The sequence below is a fragment of the Onychostruthus taczanowskii genome, unplaced genomic scaffold (assembly GCF_017590055.1).
Source record: "Onychostruthus taczanowskii isolate IOZ18803 unplaced genomic scaffold, ASM1759005v1 scaffold23, whole genome shotgun sequence".
NCBI lineage: Eukaryota > Metazoa > Chordata > Aves > Passeriformes > Passeridae > Onychostruthus > Onychostruthus taczanowskii.
This window is the reverse complement of record NW_024499573.1, coordinates 5,982,713-6,008,083: the sequence shown is the minus strand read 5'-3', so window position 1 is coordinate 6,008,083 and position 25,371 is coordinate 5,982,713. Positions and strand designations below refer to the sequence as shown.

At 37.0% G+C, this 25,371-nt stretch overlaps 1 protein-coding gene across 1 annotated transcript in view; it reads right to left on the bottom strand.

Annotated features, from left to right (window-relative positions):
• Positions 1-24,638, bottom strand: part of TBC1D22A (TBC1 domain family member 22A) — a 140,998-nt gene extending 116,360 nt beyond the window's left edge. Inside the window, exons 1-5 of the mRNA XM_041405396.1 lie at positions 24,454-24,638; positions 22,050-22,106; positions 19,859-20,199; positions 18,942-19,121; positions 3,992-4,062 (exon numbers count right to left, since the gene is read on the bottom strand). Of these exons, the coding sequence (XP_041261330.1) occupies positions 3,992-4,062; positions 18,942-19,121; positions 19,859-20,199; positions 22,050-22,106; positions 24,454-24,515 (711 nt within the window). The 5' untranslated portion in view covers positions 24,516-24,638. The remainder of the gene's footprint in view (positions 1-3,991; positions 4,063-18,941; positions 19,122-19,858; positions 20,200-22,049; positions 22,107-24,453) is intronic.
• Positions 24,639-25,371: the final 733 nt, after the last annotated feature.

Here is a 25,371-nt window from a genome sequence, read left to right as displayed (position 1 = left end):
TTTATTACATGTGACAGGAGATCTAACAAACTGATGCACTGCCATATACTCCCACACAAATCTCAATAATCCTTTACTAAACTATTTTTTTCCTTTTCTTTTTCCTACAAAATGCAGTTTCTCATCAAAAATACTAAGAAGGTGTTGATTTTTAAGGAGAAAAGCTTAAATAAGTAAGTTCAGGTAAATTTAATAACATGTGAGTTACTTAATTTCTATATAGCCAGTATTGGAGCAATTTTATTAAATTTTTAGACACTGCGTATTAACTCAACTGCCTTTAAGTAGGAATTATATACATTAGCAAGGGAGGCTTAGATTCGATATTAGGAAAAACTTCTTCATGGAAAGGATTATCAATCACTGGAACAGGCTGCCCAAGGAAGTGGCTGCGTCACCATCGCTGGAGGTAGTGAAAAGACGCGCTGATGCGGCCCTCAGGGACGTGGTTTAGTGGTGGGCTTGGCAGTGCTGAGTTTATGGCTGGACTACACAACCTTAGAGGCCCTTTCCAACCTATACAATTCTATGATACTATATTAGAATCATTGAAAATGTTATTTCTGCACACTTTAATTACTTAGTTTATAATGACAGGAAAATAATTACAAGCCATATTACATTCCAGATACTTTAAGAGGTACTTTCTTTGGCAAAATGAATTACTTTAAGATATACAGACATGTGTTTGATTCCAAGTACTTTAAATCCCACCAGCTTCACTTTTTCCTAAAGACTTTGCCTGACATTTAATGTCCTGTCCCAGTGTTTGTGTTAAATATTGAATTTATTCAATAACTTTATTGAATAAAATTTATTTATTCTCAACAGTAGTGCTCCCATTTATTCTCAACAGTAGTGGTTTCTTCCCTGTAGGATATCTTAGTTGGTTGCTTTAGAAAATAATTCATTTTTAAAATCCAGTGTGATTGTTTGAAGCACATCAATACTTTCTCAGCAAGTCTTTTTGCCATTATTCGGTTTCAAAGACTGAACTCATCTCTCAATTCGACATGCCGTGTTTCCTGTTCACTTTACAAATTAGATTTTATTTTTAAAAGTTGGGAAGGCTTGCAACGTATCAGCAGCGAATAAGTTGGCGGAGAGTTTAATCCATTTATTCATTAATTTCCTCCAAAGGCTTTTGCAAACATATCTTTGGTGTTGTTAGTCAAAAGAGAAGAGAGCCTGTATAGTTCTTCTTGCTGTTTAGGTACAGTGTACTTAACGTTTTTGCTATATTTTAAAAATAAATAATGTCTTTTTTTTTATATAGGATGTTACCAGTAGAGATGCATAACATCAACAGAGTATTTACTGAAAAACTGTCCTCATCAAACACTCGTTGACATTATTAACATGCTGACTATGTAACAAAGAACTGATCAATTTCTTAAAGCATATTTTTAGAATTCCAATTTCTATGCTGGTTTCACAAACAAGACAATTATCATCTGTCTCAGATACCACCAAGTATACTCCGTTCCCTGAGAAAAAATTAAGTTTGAGCTTTTTAAATAAGACTTTTGAATAATTTTGAAACAAACATATACTAAAACCATAACTATACTTTGATTTCTTCAGTTTTCTGGTTGTTTTTTTAGTATTGCAACACATCTTTAATCAAAATATCACTCGATTTTTACGAACACTTATTTCCCCAGGAGCTCCTGGTGACTGCATAGAATCATAAAAAGGTTTGTGTTGAAAAGGACCCTAAAGATCATCTAGTTCCAAACCCCCTTCCACTAGACCAGGCTGCTCAGAGCTCCACCCAGCCTGGCTTTAAACACTCCCAGGAATTACCATTATTACTCCCCCTTACCTGGGACATTAACAGTAGGTCACTATTAGGTTACCACCAAAAAAGCATGGTGGAGCTTATGACCACAAAAACTGAAAGCACTTTTCTTTCCCACCTGGGAAAGAAGATGAAAGAAAATGCTGCCTTATAGTAAAGAAAAGTAATGATTACTTACAGACTTGTCTTTGGGTTTCCAAAACATACTACATGACCATATAATTGATAAGAAATCACAGCAGAACTTACTTAAGAAAAGCTAAGAATTTTCAAAATATTGCCATTTGGAGGTATAAAAAACAAACAAACAAAGCCAGTTTCATAAATCTCTTACTCCCAAAAAAAAAAAATAATCCACTTACTTGCTAAAGTACCAAAAAAAGTAATCTGAAAGCAGGTTTTTGCAGAGGTATGGCAAGATGCAGTTGCAAATTGAACTGAAATAAATTCTGGAGTTGTTAAAGCAACAGAACAAGAAAACTCTACACTTAGGCATTTTTCTAGACCAGGAATACTAAATTTAAATCAACTTCTGGAATTAAGTTAAAGCTCCTGGAAAGTCTATGCTCTTACAAGAAAGCAAGAGTAGTCAGCTCATTTTATATTTTTATAATTAGCATAATTCCAACTCTCTAAACCCCAGTGTCAGTCTTCTGATTCAGAACTTAAAAAATACTTATGCTTTAGCTTACTATGTTTCAAAGTCAACTTTGAGTTAGCCATAATTTTTCTTACTTTTAGTATTTCAAAACAGACACCCTAAACTTCAAGAGAAAAAAAAATGCCTTTTTTACAACCAAAATCACATATAACTTTGGAAACAGAACTAAAATAAATTGTAAGCTCCATGTTTAATTTCAATTACAGCAAGATATTTGAATATCCACCATTAAACTCCATCTGCATTTAGCATTAGAAGGAACTAAGCTGCAAATTTAGTAGAACTCATCAACAAGAAAGACTCTTTCAGTCACTGGAAATCAGTGTCAATCTGAAGTAAATACTTTGCATTCCTACAGAATTATTCTATAAAAAGCAAAGCTATTTAAGTCTACTCTCTGAAAAATTTCATAGTGCTAAACTGGTGTGTGTGCATAATTCAGAATTTTAAACAGTTCTTAAATGCACAAAGATTTGCTGAGAAAGTGTCTTTCACAGCCTCTGGAGAGTAGACATCATGAGAGTTCTGCTTCTTTTTATACAAACATCCTCATAAACTTTCTCCCAACCACAGGCAGACAAACAACAGCTAAAATGCTTAACTAATTGTCATCACAAGCATTATAGCTGAAAAGATAGACATGAAAAATACCTCTATGAAGAACTGCATTTTTGCAGAATATAGTGCAAAAACCTTTTTAAAAATAGTGCAAACACCAAGATGAAAAAAGTCCTGTTCTGTAACACCAAACCCAGTGAATCACGTATTTCCACAAGCTTCTCCCACATGCCCAAATGAAACACTTCCATGGTACTTCAGGCAACCTATTCCCAAGCTACGGCCACTGCAAAATCCTCTGGCCACAGGGAAAAGATCAGAGTGCTCAGCCAGCCATAAACTTGCACCACAAAAAAGTGATTAGCTTTTTTATGAGGTTGTCTCTGAACTGCCTCACATGTCTGACATCAGGAGAGCCAATGCCACAATTCAATTTACACAGTGGTTCAAAGTTGTTCATCTTAAAGCACTATAGAAGAATCAGCCAGAAAAACCTATAGATCCTATCACTGCTTTTCCTCACTACAGTGTTAATCCTTTCTTGCAGTTACTTTAATGTGAAGTCAGAATGAAGCCTTTCGTAGGACGCTGATAGTCTTTGCTTTCCCTACTGTGTGTCTATTTTCAAGAAAACTGTTAAGAATGTACTTGTCTTTGGACTCTCCATCATTCCATCAAAACTGGTTGAAAGAAGCCACTGTTATCACAACCCCTTCTTTCACAGAAAGCCAGGCTGAAAAATAGAGATACACAGCTAGCATGATTTACTACTACTTCTCACCCCCCTCCTTTCAACTTGATAGATAAATCTTGAAATTGAGTAAAAGAACATAACTTCCATTACAATTCAGCAGAAGACATGTTTCCAACCATCACTGATGGATTACAGTTCACGCTAAATCATTTGCAATGCTTGAAAAAGCTATTAGCACTAAATGCAGAAGAAGAATAAAAAACAAAATACAACTTACTGAAAGAAGCTTCCATGCAATTGGACGAACCCGTTTGGGAATGCCAGACCAACTCAATTTTCGCAATTCATCTATTAAAACACAATGGTTTCATGAGAAGCAAGGAAGCTACTATCAATTTACATACACAGACACATTCAAATTAGCACAAAGGCGCTCACAACAATGGTCTTCTTAGAAAATCCAGTGAATACAGAAATATAGGGCAATCCTAATGAGTTAATAAAATACTGGATAATTGTTATCCATAGGGACATGTACGGTAATAGGTACTGAGTGTGATAAGGTAACTCTTTGGAGTATTTCTCAGCATTACTGTTTGGTATACATGCCTTATATTGTCACACTTGGCAACTTACGACATAAATTTATTATTCTTCCAAGCATTTTTGAGATAGATATGAAAGGAATACAGAGTATAAAAGCAGTTAAAGCAGTTGTAATATTATTAAAGTCTACATAAAATGAGGAGCAGCAGCATATGCTTTCAAAAAACATTAAGAAGTTCACAGTACTTCTGCACACTAAATATGCATGGATGGAGGAAGCATGAAAGCATGCTTATGCACAGAAACCCAATAAATTTCACAGTTCACAATAAATTTCCCCCTCATCCTTCATCTCAAGGAGTTGAGAGGCATTGGAAGAATAAAAAAATGACCAAAGGATCAGTAACATTAGAAAAATATGACACTACTAGAGTTCAGTGTGAACCGAAGTCCCAAAGAAACAATGAAAACAGAACTTGTACAAACTATAAACACAGATTAAGAGATAAATTCAAGAAGTCACAGGCTGGCACAAAAAGTACACTTTATTATGTGTATGCTGTCACATAGGAGTCAATGAGAAAAAACACACAAGGAGTCAATGAGAAAAAGATGTAACAAGCAACGGAAAGAAGTTTAATTTATTGTCATACTCCAGCTGTGATCATGACACACAAGCTGCCCAACACGAACTCCAGACAGCAGCTGGTCACATCCCTTAACCCTGCTTCCCATTTTTGATCTTTTTTTTAGCACACTTCTACTTCTTTTTCTCTGCCCCATTTGACAAACCACTCAAATTATTTCTTCCCTTCATGGTCCAAGTTTTGCTACTGCTATACCCAAATACCATTTCTGAAATGATTATCGGGCACCGTTGGTCTTGTAACACTGCACTTCCCTAAGTGATCTCAGTGCTTCTCTCCATACAATGGCACTGTGTGGGCACCTCCTCACACAATTCCCCCTTGACTACTTGTGAAATCCAGGCACACCATAGGGTGCTATCTAAAACTTGTGTCAGCTTCTCACACTGTGGTTTGTTACAGCAATTTCTCACATCACCTACAGTAGTTCTCCACATCCCAGGGAGTTTGCTCAGCCTCCAAGCAGATTTAGCATTGGCTTGCAGCCCCTACCACTTGTGCAATTCCACCCATGATCTGATTCCAAGTAAATCCCCACCATACCAAGCACTACAGCATAAGTAACAGAATCACTTGTTATATTCTTCTGAAAGCCAGAAAGGCAGGAACTGGTCAGAAGATGTAAAGGCAAAATAAACATATAATATCAACAAGAGTAGAAAAACAGTATTTTGTATCATTTATGAACAAAAACAATAAAAGAGATATCTGCCTTAACGAAACAATCTACAATTTATGTATTTCCCTTCCACCCAAAGCATGACAGCTAGCTCCAGTTATTTTAATGCCAATGTAAACCCCAAGTCTTCAAAAGCAACATCTCCAACTGTGCATATTTCTGCTCTACTTGTCCTTGTGCAGTATTTACGAACAAATATGCTTTGCTGGGTCTGATCTATCTCTACTGGGCTGAATAAAAACCAATCTTGTGCATTAGTTTATTACTTCCTTACACAATCACTTTTCTCAAGTTTTGGCTACCTTTAAGCACAACCATACCATTTATGAACTATGTAATTAGTATATGAAGAAAATAAAAAATAAATTGTAACTCAGCAACTACTTTTATTATTTTCTAGTAACACAATTGTTCATTCCCAACTCTATACCCACCAAACCCACTCTAATATTTCACCTTTCCATATTTTTCCTCCACTCTTAACTTGACTCAATAGGAATCTGTGCCCAAACATGGATACCAACCTCTGAAAACAGCACATGTAAAGTAAGAAAAAGCATAAAAAAGGAAAATACGCAGATCTACTGTCACAATCAGAAATGTGAAGGATATAATTAATTGAGTGACAGATCATCCCAAATCACCCAGTACAAAAGTTCCACTTACTTTTAAGCAACTCATTTAAGGCCAAACATAGGAAATACACAAGCAAATCGGAACACGGCTTATTTTCCCTCCCTCCCCTCCTGAGCCTATTCTGCAATGAACATACATTTCCTTCAATTAGGGATAGCTTGGACTATCACATAATTCCAAACAGTAACACACACCATGGGAGTAGGTTCAAAAGGACTGCTCCTTCTGGAAGGAAATCTCAGCACCGGACATAGAAGTAAAAACCAAGGACAAATGATCTTTCTTTTTACAATATAACACTTAATTGAAACAGATTCTTTATTTATCCATCATGTAGGATTTGGGAGTGAATACATCCCTACATTCTTCCATGCTTATTCAAATAATTATTTGAACACAAATAATTATTCATATTGCTTTGCCACTGCCTTATCCTCTAGAAGCTCTTTTTACACCTAGATTGCCTGCTGGGCCTACAAAATCTTCAGTGATGTTCCTTCTCCCAGTGTATTTGAGAAAAACCATTTAAAGCTAGTTTTTACATGTTTCTAAGTTGTTTCTCAAACTCTCTTTTAGAAATGCTTCCATTCATTTGGCCTGACAGGATTCATATTCTGCTCTGCTCTCCTTATTTGACACAGAACTTTACCTTTTGGATTGTATTTAATAACCTTCTATTGTATTTAATAACCTCCTCTGCTCTGTTGTCATGCCATCCTTCTGCACCTTCTCAAGGCTTTTGTTTCTGGTTTTGCTTTTGTAAGTGGTACAGTAATTGCTTTCAGGACAGAGGACTGTTAGACAGATGATTGCACAACTGAGAGTTAAGTCAATTCCACTACAAACCATTAGCCCTGGGTAGTTCTATTTCTTCACACTGACTGCTGTCCTATATCATAATTTTCTGAAATTCTAGGATCCCAGACTAATCCAAAAAAACATATAGAATTCTGGCCCTAACTTTTCACTATAGTGAGCTCAACTACTATTTTGCCAGTGACAAAGAGCACACAGTAAAACTCAAAAGAGGCTATGCAAGAATTCTTATCAGGTGTAGTAGCAAACCCCAAAAGCACACACTCTGACCCTTGCATGACACTACTGCTGAAGCATTAATTCACATTATGCTTTCCTCTGATGGTTCATCACCAAAATAAGAGGAAAAGAAACAAAGGACCCTGCCCTTTCTAACAGCAATTACAACAGCAGGACCAAAGTTGTTCCTGGAAGACTTAGTCTAACCCTACTATAACATAAAATAAAAACACTTATGGTAATGAGAAATAAGAAAAATTGAAGCATATACACAAGAGTACAATTTTAGACATGCATAAAAGACTGTCATTAAAGCTAAATTCTAATACTGCTGTTAAAATACATGAACTACATGTGCATTTTATTAAACATACATAACTAAATTTTACAGCAAGTGTCTCTATTACAGTCTTTAAGATGGGCTTTATTCTTATAAATGACTCAACAGGTGAGTTCCTAAAAATCAAATAACATGTAATTGAAATACTCACATTCCAGTTCTCAGGTTACCTTGAGACACTTAAATTAAAAAAAAAAAAAAAAAAAGAGGACCCTGGAGACTACTGACTGGTCAGCCTCACTTTTGTGCCTGGGAAGATCATGTAACAGAAGACCTTCCTAGAAGCTCTGTGAAGGCACATGCAGGACAGTGATGTGATTTGAGGCAGCCAGCACAGCTGACCAGAACAAGTCCTGCCTGAGCAGAATTTTGGCCTTCTACAATGGAGTGACTAATCAGTGGACAAGGAAAGGCTTTGCAAGTGTCATCTATTTAGAGTTCTGTAAAGCCTTTGACGTGGTCCCCCACAAAATCCTTCTCTATGTTGGAGACAGAAGTGGGTTTGATGGGTGGACTCTTTGATGAATGAAGAATTGCTTGAATGTCCACATCCAGCAGTAATGGTCAGTGGCTCCATGATGAGATGGAGATCAGTGACGAGCAGTGCCCCTCAGGAGTTCATACTGAGCCCAGAGTCATTCCATGTTGGTGACATATACTGCGGGATCAAGTGTACCCTCAGCAAATTTGCAGATGACACTGAGCTGAGTGGTGCAGTTGACACACCTGAGAGCTGGGATGCCATTCAGAAGGACTTGGACAAGTTGAAGAAGTGGGATCATGGGAATGTCATCAGGTTCAACAAGAGCAAGTGAAAGGTCCTGCACCTGTGTTGGGTCAACCAACCAGTACCAATACAGGCCAGGGGATGGAGGTAATTAGGGCAAAAAACCCAGGAGAAGGACTGGCTGGGACAAGAAGCTGGACAGGTGAAAAAGCTAAACATGTCCTGGGCTGCATCAAAAGCAGCATGGCCAGTAGGTCAAGGGAGGTAATTCTGCCCCCTCTATTACACTTTGGTGAGACCTCCAGGTGGGCATGGAGTACTGCATCCAGCTCTAGAGTCCTCTGTAAGAGAAAGACATGGACCTTTTGGAGTGAGTCTAGAGGGCCATGAAGATGATCAGGGCGCTGTAATGGCAAACAGATTTTTGGGTTTTATACATTTTCCATGTATTTGTAGCTCTGTGGACTACTATTATATACTTATATAGCTCCTTAACTAACTATAGTACTTTTCCTAGCCCTTTACCTAAATTTTAGAACAGTAAGCTAACCTTCCTGGAATATTATTTATTATTCTCTCTATAGTGTGAAGCACTATTTTTTTCACTATATATTACAGACATAATAAATGCAGGGTTAGAAGCTAGGGGCAGCTTCAGTGGAGGACAGAACTGAAAGGGAGGATTACTTAATTAACTTTTTGTTTTTCTAATTGGATGATTTCTGTTAAGTATGCGAATTGGTTAAACTAATAAAATTGTCACACTGTATTACGTGTGCATCTTGCTGTATTTGTACCATGAAGAGCTTTCATTAAAGGAAACTGTTTGGCTTGTGGCATCAGGCATCAGCTGGACCACCTCTCCCATAAATATAGGCTAAGAGAGATGGAGTTGTTCAGCCTAGAAAAGAGAAAGCTCTGGGCAGCATAGTTGTGGCCTTTCAATACTTAAAATGAGCTTATAAGAAAAATGGCGACAGATTTTTTGTCAGAGTCTGTTTTGATACGAGAAGGGATAATGGTTTTAATGTAAAAGACAGTGGCTTCAGACTAGATGCAAGGAAGAAATTTTTTACAGTGAAGATGGTGAAACATTGGAACAGGTTGCCCAGAGGAGTTGTGTCTCATCTCTGGGTGAGGGTCTCGGACCAACCTGATCTGGTTGCATGTGTCCCTGCTAATTGCAGGGGTGTTGAACTAGATGGCTTAAGGGTCTCTTCCAACCCGAACTATTTTATGAACTTAGTATTTTAATTAATTATAAAACTATTTGTCATTGGCTGAAACATTACAATCTCCCAAGTCAAAGAGTAACTTCAATGAATTGTCATTAGAGCAACTCCTTCCCCTTGTAGATTTCCCAAGGAATTAGACATCCTAGTTTTGAGTCACTGAACATGTTCCCAAGCACAGACTTTCTACAAAAGAGTTTTAATAGCACCTACAAATCAAACACACATTTTCAATCAGATAATACTGCAAAAATATTCTTGTTTCAATACAATTGGTATTTTCCTAAACTACCAGAAAAATTATTTTGAAAATGAGCACTTGTAAAGATTCTAATTACAGACACAATCACTTGTTAAAAGTGTGAGCAAGGAAGCAGCTGAAATTAGGCAGATCCAAAAACATCTGTAAAACCCTGTCTGTGAACTCTGTCCCAAACTAAAAGGATACTTTCTGAAGAAACAGTTTAAATCCCAATTGTTAGCCTGTTTTTCAGCTGCCTCATTATTTAACATAATTCTGTGACCAATGAGTATGAAAGAATTTATAAATCCCCATAGATTTTAGACAAAAAGTACCTCAACTTGCTCGCACTAGCCAACTATCACTTCTGCTTAGGAGACAGCAGTTACTTTTCACAGAAATGTTGCTTTAGGATATCTTATTATGAGGGTATAATGTGGTATGAAAATGCTTCAAATTAATATGATTAATTTAATTTAGGAAAAAAATTGTTTTATCTGGCTTACCACAGTACATTTACAGATATATTTTCTCTCTCTGAGGAAGAAAAACTTGAAAGCAATTGTTCTAACAGAAATCTTAGAACTATCCTTTTACTGCATTTAGATTTAAAGACTTCTCATATTCCATGAATATTTCATGGGGAATTTTACAAAGAAAACATGTCATTAGTTTGCCAGCTTTTAACTGTACAAGCAATTACTGGAGTTATTACCCACTACACCTAAAACACATGAGGGCAAACAACCAAGTCTACAAGTATTTTTCTTGGAAGTACAAGCTAATCATTCTACCCATTACAAATATATTAAAAATACGAAATATTAAAGGAGTTCAAAATTTCTTTGTATGTATTATTCATTTTGGATACAGCTGTTATTTCATTGAGATTACTGTAAATGGCTACATGAAGCGATGGCCTGCATGAGCAACTCCATGATAGATATGATAAACCAGATTTACATGTTTTATGTTCCTACAACATAAATTCCTTGGATATTTTAACTATACAAAGCTGGAAAATTCTTTCAAAAGAATAGATGCACAGAACTGCAGCTCCCCCAACAGCATGTTATAATACAGGCAGTACCTATAGAAAATAACTTTAATACAGGGCTTGTTATTACTATGGCAACCACAGCAACTGGTTTTCAAAATGAATAATAGCTCTGTTAGGCACTTCATTAATTTATTTTTTTTTAATCAAACACTGCCCTTAATCTTCTCAATGGAACAAAGAGTTATTCTGAATGCTGCAGAAACAGGAAATAAAGTCCAATCCACCTTTGTAAATACAGGGTAAGAGCCTTTTCAGAGCCTTTGCTAGAAAAGAGCAGGAAAGTACATCTTGTCTGCTACTTCACATAAAAAGTCAGAAGTAGAAGCAGATGAGGTTGGTGTTACAAGGTACAAGAAAGTAAGTGATTAGGGAAACTAAGGCAAAAAGAAGATTATGAAATGGCTAAGACCTTCAACACATAAAGCCAGTGATGGAAATTATAAGTAATGGAGAACAACTGTGACAGCAGCAGATGCTGTTTTTCATAGTTCTCCCAAAACATCCAATTTCTGTGCATCTGTTTTTATTTTTGTTTCTGTTTTATTTCTGTTTTTATTTTTTATGTTAATGCCATTGAAACAATTTCTAACCTTTCATGTACAAGTAAGGGAAAAGCTTTTAAACCCTATTCTCAATGTTAAAAAAAAAAAAAAGCAGCTCTTACTGATTCAATTATGAGTCTTTACTTCAGTGGTTGCACTGGAAGTATTATTTTAGTTTAGCTTTACATTAGGTTCTATTATATCAAATTCCTGTATAAGGCTAGCCCTTAACCTCTAATCCATGAAAGTTTTTCTCAGTTAACTGCAAACATACATCACATTCAGAGTAATTGTCCATTGTGGCTAAAACACACATGAGGGCATACCTAACCAATAATCTGCAACAGTGAGGCCAGCATAGCAGAGACATACACAGTGAAACATGCTCCACTGCGTTTACCTTCCCAGACAAGTTTTATGCACTTCTTCCAGTTCTAGGCATGCTGCTAATGAAGTAACAATGACTTGTGTTCCAACATTGTTAATACTGAAAGAGATGCTGGCAAGAAAACCTAAAGGATTAATTATACTTCCTTGAGCCTTCATAAACTGATTTACAAGCTGTATGTGCCACTCATTACAACATGTACATTGCTAATCTTGATGTTCAAAAGCTTCAGGAAACAGAGCATGTTCAGAGGTCTCAGTAGTCTTGTTGGTGACATTCCCATTAAGTCCCTCCCGTGCTACAAAGTCTGCAAAAGTCACGGGAAGAGGCAAAGCTGCTCCATCAGTCTATGACTTCAAGAGAGAACACTGAACTTCTGACCCATCTATTTTACTGGATAATACAGGTTTCACAAAGTCCAAGTTCAGCTTTCATGATGCTCTCAGGTAAGGAAGGGAGATGGCACGCCAAAAACAAGTAAACAAACAGCCATTCAAACACAAAAACTACAAGAACACTTCATCATGTAGTACTTCTCTTTCAGTTCATCCAGACTAAAATATCCCTCTTCACTGTATTGTTCACCACATGGCTAAGATTCACAGACTGTTTCTGAATACCTGATCAAAAATCAGTGCAATAATCTCTTAAAAATTCTGCTAAAACTTTAACAGACACAAAAAAAAAAAACCCCTTTTAATTAATCAATCTTGCAATCTGGAGTAGAATGTTAACTCTTTTCTTTTTTGATGATCAGTTAATTGTAACTACCAACGCAATTTTTTTGTGTACACAGAAATTTGAATGATAACTTAGTGATTTTTTTTAACCCCTTCACATCAGCTGAACTTAAGGGTCCCACTGTAATGCTCTACATCCAAATCCACTTGGAAAAAAGACATAGTACAGAACTCAATTCTTTGTTAATGGAGCCATGAGTATAACATGGGAGTTTTAAGGACTGTGCTAAGAGCACACTTCTTTTTGAACAGATCAATGGTTTTGACCTGAAATGTTTTCTGTGGACATCCACACAAAAAGAAACAGCTTAGTCTCTAAGCTATTCTGATAAAAACAAAAATCACACAGATCTTCTATTTATAGGCAAGAAGTCCAGAACCTCAGAACTAGGCTCATCTGTGTAGTTCACAATACCTCTCACCCATTTATTAATTTGAGTCATATTTGAATACCAAAACTCTTGACCAGAAAAAAAAAAAAAAAAGGGAAGGCTTTAGGTTACAGGCTCCTTTTTCAGAACTGAGAAAAGGGAAAGATTATCTTGTTTGTTAATAGGAGCTGCAGCTGTTCAGTCATACTCTTTTTTTCTCCCTCAATAAAAGCTTAATTCAACAATAGGTGGTGTTTGGAACACATAAGAGTAAAGAGTCTTCACTCAAGTCAAAATTAACAAATTAAAAATTAAATCCTTGTTAGAAGATAACAATATTAATCTACAACTAAACTACACTTCTTCTGCAAAGCTTTTGATACAGTCCCACACAACATCCTTGCCACTAAAACTAGAGAGATTTGTTTGAGGGATGGGCTGTAAGATATGGACATCCAGTCAGTTCTTTATCCCAAGAGTAAGGACAATTTTATAATAGTAATATAAAAATATAACAGTAATTTTATCCTGTAAAATTATGTAATTAGTCAATAGCTCAGCTCCAAGTGGAAACCAGTAATGAGTGGTGTCTCACAAAGGTCCACACTGGGCCAATACTATTTAGTATGCTCCTTGATGACACTGACAGAGGGACCGAGTGCACCCTCAGTACGCTGGCAGATGACACCAAGCTGTGACACAGTGGATTTGCTGGAAGGAGCACATCCCATCCAGGGAGACTTGGACAGGCTTAACAGGTGGGCCAAGGCAAACGCCATGAAGTTCTACAAGGGCAAGTGTAAGGTCCTGCACCCAAACTGCAGCAATCACTAGAACCAGCACAGGTCTGGAACGACTACGTCAATCTAGCATCTTAACAAAGGAAGAGAAACGCATCCTGAAGAAACAAACTCTGCAAAATCTTCTCAAAATTGTTTCAAGAATCTATTATTATCTAGTTACAAAAAGTCATAAATTAATACCTTTACATTGAAATATTCCACCAGAGCAGTAATCAGAATAAATGCTTACTATTAAACGAAAAGACAAGTTATGAGACCAACCCACAGAAAACAGGAAGACAAAATACTAACAAGAAGAATATTTAGCATTCATTTCAGAAGACTCTAAATTAATAAAAAAAATGTTACTAAGTCTAATGGTACAATACTACCTGATTAATAATCTTTTTTTATTAGCTAAATAGGAAAGCATATTTTGTAGATAAAAAGCTAAGTATAACAGAACAAGAATCAGAGAGGACACCTTTTAATGATAATAATTTGAAAAGACAGATATGACTAATGACATCACACAAAGCAGCAGTAGGACACATGTTAACTTTATACTATATATCAACAAACTGAAAGAATAGGCGCTCACATGATCAACTACAAGTAATTCACAGCTGTAGGGGGCATTAAAATTCTAAATGACATGGATGTACTTGGAGCACAGAGATAAATCACTGTGTAGCTTAGTGCAGATAAATTAATGATGCTGGGAACAAAATTAATCAAGTTCATTTCAATTAATGCATTTTGTAAAGTTATTGAAACTTTTCAATAGCACCAGTTTGGCAAGCAATTTTACAGGACATAACAGACTCCTGTTACAGAATACCAGATTTATGAGCCATAAGTGAAAGAAAAGGTAATTACTATGTTAGATCAGGTTTAATATAAATCTACAATGGATGTGACCATGAATAAGAAAATCCTATTTCAAGTTGCTGCAACAATACAGAAGACCACTGTGATGGGAAAAAGAGACATCTAACATGTTTTCTTTCTGAATTTAATCTCTAGAGAACCACTCTTGAATTTTTTTATTATAGCACACAGAGACAACCAGCTATTGTTACAAAATAATCTGAGATTACAGCATTTTAACTCCTGTAAAATTATGTAATTAGTTTTTGCCACCATGAGATAAATCAAAAGTTCAGCTATTCTTTACAAATTCTGTAAGACTTCACAACATTATCCACTACTTTCATTGCAAAACACTAGCTAAGAGACAGCACCCAACTCAGCAGCTTGCAGTACTCTCTGAAAAGGTTACCTTCCTGAGACTTGGTCAAAAGGAGGAAGAAAAATAGATGAGGTTTTTAAAAAGTACAATGAAAGGTGCTCTTGAATGTGTACAGCAACTGGAGTAAATTTAAGATGGGAATACTTCTCCATTTTCATGGGTGCTTTTACAGGGCCTTCTATTATTTTTATCAAGGTAGTATGCTAAAACTTCAACATGTTTTATTCAGCTTGGGATTTGTCGTGACTAAGTAGGAAAAAAAGTGACCCTAACATGCAAAACAATTATACAACTTAAGAAATTAGTTGTTTTGACTCTGAAATAATATATATATTATGTTGCATAACAGTACCATTACAATGTTTTGAAGCTTTATAAAATCAAGGGAACACAGCACACCAAGTTTACCATTGGTTGTTATTTTACTTAAATAAACATGTTTCTCACATCCAGTTACATACTCATTAGCCATATATGTGTAAAAACCAGAAAAATAGTTGATTTGAAGATAAAGGCATTAAGGAAGTGCTTTAATCAGCTGATTTTTAAATTTATATTAATAACCTGCCATACATCAGCTATGCTGAACTTGCAAGTATGCAATAACTTGTTAGTTGCTTTGTCAGATTTTATCAACATTGCTTACATTGTGTTTGCACAGTAAACAGCTCCCTAAAACATTTTTCAAGACTAGTAAAAGCACAAGTTTAACAAAAAGAATTAAACTTCAATGGGAAACCTGAAAGACATAGCAGTACTGTTCCTCTAATATAAACAAAGTGGTCTGTGAAGGAAAGTAAAATTTCTTCTCAGAAATACTGCCACCACACTGCTTTGTTAAAGTTCCGTTCCCCCCCTTTTAAAGCGAGCACCTGTTTGCAAAAATTCTGCAAGCCTGTCTTCACTTAGTAATGCAAGGTCCATTACAAGGAAAGACAAGACCTGAAATTCAGTAAGTTTGCAGCAAACTGACTGCTAGTCAAGCATAAACACAGGTTGATTGCACAAAAGTACTGCGAATTATTCCTGCTGAATAAGCTGGCATGCACTACCAGGAGTGGGAAGCGATGCAGACAAATAGACCCTCCAGTCTGCTCTGCAGCTGTGTCCTGAACTCAGCCATCCCACCAACAGCCCCACTCTGCCTCCTGCACCCACACTTCTTACTGTGATCTAATGGACAAGGGTCACTCCTCAAGTCCCCATCCAACCAAACTGCTTCTTACAGTATGCTCCTTCCACCAGCCCACATTTCTTTGCAGTAACTACCTATTTCCACAAGTTCAAAGCAGCCAGCCTGTAGACCAAACCCAACTCCAAAATCTGCTAGTGGTTTCCAATGACTAAAATAATCTTCACTTCCAAATTCATACACATAATTCATCTTTTTGAGATTTTTCTTGTGAAAGAACATGCTCTTTCACACCACTAGTTGGCATACACAACTAAATTATTCAAGTGTGACTCAAAGGATTTCAAGGTTATTTGCATTACTTTATATTCATAGTCAATGTTAATTTCTCTCATTATGATAAGAGAATACATGCATGACATGGCTACAGCTCCACAAATTAACTTTTATTTTGCTTTGAAAGGACTTGTTACATAATCTATTTCAACAATATGAGAAACTATACCAAGAAAACAAACATAATAACTTGGTACTTCTACTTCCAAGCAAAACCAACTCTAATACTTTCAGAAATGAAGAGAAGTATTTACAAAAATGTCTCATGTTTTACTAATTTAATTCATTGTGACAAACGAATCCCACTATTTGTGGCTCTAACACAAAACAGACTCACGCTTACCACATCACCCCACACACACAGAGACAGAATAAGCCATCTGCAACAGAACAGCCACCTATCCCTATATTGCTCACCACAAATTTTAGCTTGGAGCCTATTGCCTAGTTTCTACCTTAGTACATTTCCAGTATTGTTCTGAAGAAAAACACGGGAAAAAAAAACAAACACCAAAAAAAACCAACAACAACAACCACCCCAACAACAAACTAAAAAGTCCACCACACAAAACCTGTATCACTTTCCCAAGCTACTGCTGTCATTGTAAATCAAGAATACTTTTTAAACCATCTTCACAGCACAGAGCTAAACCAAACATCTTCCAAAAGTTCATACATTAAAAATGCATATAGACATGCACACACCAGATTCTGAAGAACTGCGCATACAGCAATATCCAAACACGTTTGCATATATATATATATGTGTACACACACTTTCCCTAACAGATACCAAGAACTCAGTCCAAGCACTACTGTCATATATGATCTATTCCCAAGAGCTTCATCATCATCAAGAGCTTGCATGTCATGAATAACGAGTTCATTTCTTTCACTAAAACTATCATGTATTACCTGTAGATAGATAGATACAGGTATACGCACTATTGGACATATTCCAGACACAGAAGTCAAAATATTCACATCAAAAAATATCAAAACTGGGTATAAAATTCTATTCACACACTTTTAAACTGTACTTATCACTTTGTACAGCAAGAGAAAGAATAAGCTTCCTATAAACAGATGTACAAAAGGCATTATTTAGTGGTTTGTATGAGAGCTCACTAGATATTTTCCACACTTAAATATCAAGGAAGCACATTCATATTTCACTTTCCTACATATAATTCAGTGTGAGATTCATAAATATATATAGTTTGTTTAAATAGCATTGACCAAGTTCATCACAGACAGGGTGACTGCACTCTTAATAAGAGTGGAAATTGTCTTCCAAAATTATTTCACTTTAATACATAAATCTAATTTACTGGTACAGTATTCTAAACTAAATAGACAGCAAAAGTGAAATTGATAGTTTTAAACTGAATTCTGTCTTTCCTCTGATTTTGCAAACTTACGTAACAAAGATTTCTACTATCACAACATTCTTAAGCTATGAGTTTTCATGTCAGTCACAATCACAAAGGTCATAACATCTGTTAGATCAAAGGGCTAAAAAGCAATATTTGATTACCATTTTCAAGTTTATATAAAATATGTTTTAACACCTCCCTTTATTCACAGTTGCATTTCATAAGGCTGTCCTATGACTCACTGAAATGCTCAATCTCATGCAGTTATTATAGTCTCCATAATTGTACTTTCCCAGCACCAACCTGACAATAAGACACAGCATGGAAAAATAAATAAATAAAAGCTACAGCTTGGACTGTAGTATATTGAAGAAGCCTCATGACAATGACCAGGCAAGAAGAGCATCAATTCAAGAACTGTAAAAATGCAATTTCTACTTCTTTCTTTAAGTTTCCTGGAGATATCTTCCAGAATGGTCTACCTCAAAGACATTTTCTTTATTCATTATTTTGTCCTCAACTCCTAATCACCAAGTTCTCCAAATGGAGTGTACTAATCCTGCTTCAAATTTTCACTTGGGATACAAAGCCATTTGATTCTGTGATACCCTCTTGGCACTTGTATTGACTATTCAGCAGCTAAAATCCAGTAAACAAAGGGAACAGTCAAGTTATCTGACAATACATTTGTTTTGCAATTGACTTGTTGTCAGCATTCACAGATGAGACACAGAACCACTGTATCAGCCTGTGAACATAAAGAAGGCTCACAGAGAGACAAGCAGTAATACTTACACGCCTCATCGTTCTTCACTCCTATTTATTTCCAAGCATGAAAATCACACTTCTATACCACGCTGTTCCATTATCAGGCATTAACAATAAACACAGCTAATTATACTTTGGTTTTTTTTCCTACAGAGGTTAGTCTGGTAGGAAGAAATAATGTGAGAAAGAACAAGAACCCATTGAACACCCTACATATATGAGTAGGATGTATGCAAATCGCTTATTAAAAACAGGAGTACTACAAACTTTCAGTTTTCAATGTTGAAAGGATTAGATCCTAACCAAACCATATGGCAGGACAGTACATCAAACAGGAAAATTCTATATTTTAGGAATAATTTAGATGCAATTCACAGGTCCTATGAGAAACACTCACCAAGATCTGTATTCGGGCCAGCAAGTAGCTGCTTAAATTTGTCTAGTCGAGACGCTTCTCTCTCAGTTAACGCAGGAGTAACTGAGGTGCTGTAGTCTGCCACTCCACTTGTCAAGGGAGGTATGGAAGTTTGTGGAAGTGACTGTGATCTCTGCATGGAAGAATTTTCACTATCATTATCTGAAGGGAAAAAGAAGTATAGCAGTTAGCCTCAGCTAGTGAGAAGGCTATTAATCAGTTGAATTTAATTTGTAAACTTAAAACAGAATTCTGTTTTTGAAAAATGCAAACTCAAGCATAGCAGAAGTTCAGACTTCAAATTACTTGGATTTAGCAGAAGAAGTATTTCTCTTTGAAGCAGTATTCCACAATTAAAATACATCAGAGATCATATTAATAGCAAGGCTCAAGGACTTCTAAAATCTGTGCTACTAAAAGCTGTTTTCATTCTCCCTAACATTCTCAAAAAAAAAAAAAAAAAAAAAAAAAAAAAAAAAAAAAAAAAGAAAACATAAAAAAACAACCACAGAGAAATCTTGGAATTATTGCAATTGAAATCTTATATAAAACCATAGAAAAGATCACATGAAGGTGAATCTCCCAGTCCACCTGCATGATTTTCTCCTGCTTTTCAATATATTTTAATTATATTTAAATTTTAATTACAATCTATTTATAATTTTTCACAATAGCAAAAAACAAATAGTGAAAACAAAAAAAGTTTAGTTATCCTTCTCTTACACACATGCATTACAGTTTTGTAAGGCATGCAGTCTTCCTCTCAAATAAATCACTAGAGATAAACAGTATTTTCCTGCAATATTAATAAAGGGTTGGGAAGGGTTTACTGTCTTACAGGGGCAAATATGGTAGCTCTCATCTTTAACTTCCAAGATCTTTTTCACTTTTCAACATACCGAATGAACTTGATGTATGACCTTCACTGACTGATTTAACAAGCCTATTATCACCACATGCAACTGAAGTCAGCTGTGCAAATTCATCTTGTTTTTCTTCCTGTAGATGTTCTTCCTGAAATTTGTGCTGTTCTTGTAGCTTGCTGTGATTCTGAATTACTTTGTGAGCTGTTTCCATGACCACTTCTGTATTTAAGTTTTCAGCAGCTATTGCTAAGAGTTCATCATCATCATCTCCAAGATCCCAAGCATCACTTGTGTTACTTTCAAATTCTTGGAAGGTGCTGACTTTCTTCAATTTCACTGGAGTTGTAGGTGGCTTTGAACCTGGTTTTATCAAGCTGTTCAAAAACAAATAACCACTATTTAGAAAACTAGTAATGAAGCAAAACACTCTGGCTAGGATAGGACCAAACCCTAAAAGTTCATAGTTGACACTACATAGGTAGGAAACATTTATCTCTATCCCCTCATGTTGCTACTACATCCACCCACAGTAACATACAGCTAAAGAAATCTGGAAAAAAGGGCTGCAAAAACTGATACTTTGTTGATTTGAATAGAAGTGAAACAAATCTTTCCTTCCTGTTTCTTAAGAAAACAAAACAAAACAAAACAAACAAAAAAAAAAAAAAAAAAAAAAAAAAAAAAAAAAAAAAAAAGAGAGAAAAAAAAAAAAAAAAAAAAAAAAAAAAAAAAAAAAAAAAAAAAAAAAAAAAAAAAAAAAGAGAAGAGAAAAGAAAAGAAAAGACTGAGCCCAAAAATCACATGAAAGGATTACTACTAGAATAGCTTATAAAATAGGACAAAATAGGGCACACTGCACTGCTCTTGCTTCATCCATTTCTGTAGATTTCAACCCTTTTAATGCAATTGCTGCATAACAGCACAGGAGCTGCAATCAAGTCATGGTCTACTCCTAAGTCATCACAAGCAATCATGCAACACAATCACTGCCATAAACAAACCAAGTCTCACCTTAAAACTCATTAAATCTATCATTCCTCCCCATCCAGGCATGCCAGCATGGATTTCCTTCAGAACTTTGCTCTTCTCAGAGGAAAGATATTTCTTCTAGATACCAGTCTAAGTGGACCCTGATCAGTTCCCAACCTTTTGCCCCTCTGTCAACACACAGCATGAGATATGAACCAAGTATCCCTCCCTAGCCTGGAACTTGTCCTCACTTACAGTAATGCAGAGCAATCACATCACGTTTTAGACGTGAGCTGAACAAGGTATAAAGTTGAGAGGGTTTCTTAGTCTGTTCCCAAAAAATAAAGAAGTTACTGACATTAATTTTATTGTGCTTTCACAGAGTGGGTGAGAGGGGAAAGGATCACAGAGGGTCATCTTGCCCAAATTCCCTGCTCAAGCAGGGTCATCTTGCACAGAATCGCATCAAGATGGTTCCTGAGCTCATTTCTGACCTCCCTCTCTCTCTCGACCTGGGCTAGTTTTGGTTTTTCCTGTTAAGACAAGGCAGGCAGCACTGCAAATCAGAAAAAGTTCTTACCCAGTTCTCATATAGTATCATTTATAAGGTTTCTGTTGTGTCCTACAGGGAGTATCTTCCCTAACAGGTGTTGCAACACTGCACTTTCACCTGACTTGTCATCACTGTCTAAAACAGCAAGGTCTTTCTCTAGTTCTGTCACTTCAAGCAATAAACTTCCAGTTTCTGTTACTGGGTCTCTATACCTCCGTATTTTGAGCCAATTAATCTCATTTATTTTAATTTCACCCTTAGGATCACACATTTCAACTGCCTCCAAGTCTGTATCATCTGAAAATTAACTAGAATGTTTACTTCTTGTACTATCTGAAACCAGCCCTTGAAAAAATTTAGTAGAAGCATGACGTCCTTCCAACCAAATACTCGTCTTTGTAACACTGTTTTTTTACCTTACCACAATTTCCCATGTATAAGGCATTAAAAATAAATAGTAACAGCTGGCAGTCTAGGTTAGTTAAGATCTGAAAGAGCTGATTTGTTCCTGCAAATACGGTAACCATCAGGAAGTCACAAAGGAGAAGTCAAAACAGAGAAGTCAAGATTATGACAAAAATTGAAAAGGGAAGATCAACAATAAAATTCATAGCCAACAGGGAAAAAAAAAAAACACCAAACAAGAGAGAAGACAGAGGAGACACAAAATACTTAGAATATTTAAATATAAGGTTAACTCACGTTCCATGCAATAATGGGTCAAAAGGTGGATGCTGAGCTCCATACACATGTTGAATACTAAAGGAAAACAAAGAGTTATCACAAAAATAATAAATATTTGTAGAGTTTCTGTGTTTTAAACAGTCAATAATAAACAGAACTGCAACGTTCTAACAGTTGTCTGTTTCAAAAACTAAAAATAATGAAGCTGCAATTGATGTGCATACTGAGAATTAATTTAATAAAAATCATAAATTTGCTAAACAGGAACTCTGTGAGACAAAAGCTAAGACTATTTTAGGCTATTTTATTTTTCTAACCAGGAGCTAAAATAAGATATAAGTTAGACTCTGCAGTAAGAATCTATGAAAACTCTCTTCCTAGACTTATCATTTCTTTATCTCTTGCAAAAAAATTAAAAATTCTCAAAGAAATATCTATAAAGATTTAATCTTTTATGTACCCTTGTCACCCAAAATCCAACCAGACAGTTCTTAAGCATTACTAAAGTACAAGGATGACAAAGCTGCAGAAAAATGCAGAAGGTGACAGCTTAGAGAATAAAAGCCATAGGAGTACTAAAAGAATGCTTTGAAACAAACTTCCAAATACAGACTTATTCACTAACCTCTAACACTACAACATAGCATGTTACTGTGCGAAAACCAAAAATCCCTACAAACTAAAAGTTCATTACCTCCCAGTTACTGGGTATAAAACTATTTTGTAAGTAAAAAAACGCCACAGAAGACACATCAAGACACATGTGGCTTCATATTAGAAATTATTACAACTTCCTCACTCTCTCACCGTAAGAGAAATAAACCATGTGCAACATTAACAACTACCCAAACCTGTAATAAAAATCACATAGAACAAACATGCTCTCCTGACATACCAACAACAATCTCCAGACCATAAGGATAAGTAAGTCCAACCTTAGCAAAGCTGAGACAGAGCCAAGCCAAAAAGGCTGCAGTCAAAACAGATTTTAAGAGAGGCTTAGATTTTCACAACAGGTGCAGCATTACCACCAGTGAAATTAGCCCTAGGGGTGACTGAAAATGGTGGTTTATCAAAACTTTTAACAATTTTTATGTGATTCCGTGGAAATCAATTCCCCAGCAGCCCTTCCACAGAACCATATGCCATCCTCTCCACAGGCACATCCCTGCCCTACGCTCACATGAGGGTCAGGTGTCACTGTTTATTTCCATACACACAGCACTTGCCTTTTCTTTACACCACTCTGTGAATATCTGCAATGGAAATCCATTCAAACAGAAAGCAACAACAGTCCTCTCCATGCCATGAAAAAAATAAATAAAAATCAAAAACACCTTCTCCACAGTGTCCTTGTTTTTCCACAAGCCTGCAGTTGCCTGCAAATTAACTGGAACTATTTATAGATCCTGTGCAAGGGAGGAAGGCCAGAAGTGTTTCACCCTCAAGAGATCCAGCAAAGTTACAAAGAAAACGTATTAGATGAAGGACAACAGTTGGACTGAAAAAGTTAGTTTGTAACTAAAGAAACAAAACCACTCCCAGTTAGTGCCTATGGGTCACTGAAAATATAAGAAGGTAAATGATGAGCAGGACTATATTGCTGATTTCATGTAAAGGGCATAAAATACAGTTACTGTTCCCTGATAACCACAAGTACACATCAGTCTTAAAAAAAGAATATAGAAAACTGTTATGTGAGAATAATTTTAGGATAAGACCAGAGAATGTTATTGTTAAATAAAAATCTGAACATGTATTTCCACCCTGATGCAATAGTCAAAAGAGTTAACAGGACTTTGGGGATCTATTCCCTGGAAAATCTTCAATGGGAGAATGTGCTTGCAGAACTTTGCACTAATACAACAACTGATCTGCTGTTCACACTTCAGAAGAAAGTTGTTCTGAAACGCGTAGCAGAACACGTACCATGTCTCTATGCCTAGAAAATACAGTTTCCTACACTGTATTTCAAAAATTTCATAACTTGCATCAAGTTTCAAAACATCCTAACTTGGCACTGCTAAGAGTTCCAAACACATTCTCCCACTCAAAATTTCCCTGCCAACACATTCCCAAGATCACGTTAGCTCCTTTAACCGCGATGTCAGGCTGGGAACGCACATTCAGGTAATTATTTAACAACCTTTCTGACACAAGTTACAACCAGCGCTAAGTGACCACCAGCCATTTCCCCCAGACAACTGGAGGCGCCAGCGCCGGAAGGCTCCGCGCACTGAGCTAACAAGGGACCCGCGTCCGAGCAGTGACCGACCGGACCCGGTCCCTGCGGCGGAGACCCGCAGGTCCCGTTGGGCTGGGCGCGGTGTTGGGGTCACAGCGGAGCCGGACGGGCACAGACACCGCCCCGGCCCGGCACCGTCCGTGGCCGGCGACACCGACCTTCCGCGGCTCCTCTCACCTGCCCGGCACCTTCGCGCCGCTCCGCTTCCAGAACTGCTTCCTGCCCCCGTCGCTCGCCATAGCGGCGTCACCTCATCCCCCTCCGCGCTCGCGGCCCCGGCCCGCTCCCTCAGGCTTCACTCCCCGCCATTCCCTTCCACAGAAGCAGCACTGAGCGCCGCCATCTTCGGACGGGAAAACAACCCCGCGCCTTATTGGCCCCCCGAAGCGGCCCGGAAGCCCGAGCCAAGCAGAAGTGAGATTGCTGCCGGGTGGGCCCGGGCGGGCCAATCGCAGCGAGCGGAGGCGGGGCGGGCGGGGCGGCCCCGGTGCCCGTCACGGCCGTGCCGTTTGCATTCCCCGGCGTTCCCCGGCGTTCCCCGGCCGAAACTTTCCTGTGGCTCAGGAATTGCTCCGCGGCTCTCCGAGTGTGGCGTTTTCAGACTGTAGTCCTCTTTATTGAACCGTACAGAGCAATTCCTCAGAGTACTCCTTAGAGTGCAAAGCTTGCCGTGTAAATGGATGGTGATACTGACTGAAGATCGGTGGGCATCGGTTTATAGCAAAATCCATCACATTTTTTCTACTTTTATCTTTTTACATTTATTTCCAATTATTAACGCGGTTAGTGGGGGGAGCGGGGGGGCTTTAAGCTTTCTCTGTTTGAAAGTTCTCCAGTCATTGTACCCACTTCATTTAAGGCTTTGAGATGGTACAAGACTGGGGGTTTAAATGTCTCTGTTCATTTCCCAGCAATGCATCTCTTCACAAGGATGCCTCACTTCTGCCAAGAAAATAAGTATGGTTTTATGTTATTCTTTCAGCTATGGCTTTTGAGAAACCAGTGCTGAGTTTCAGGACTTTTTGCTGCATCTCAGTGCAATTTAGCATATCATTTAACATGTCAACAATTGTTCATGGAACATCCTGCCACAAT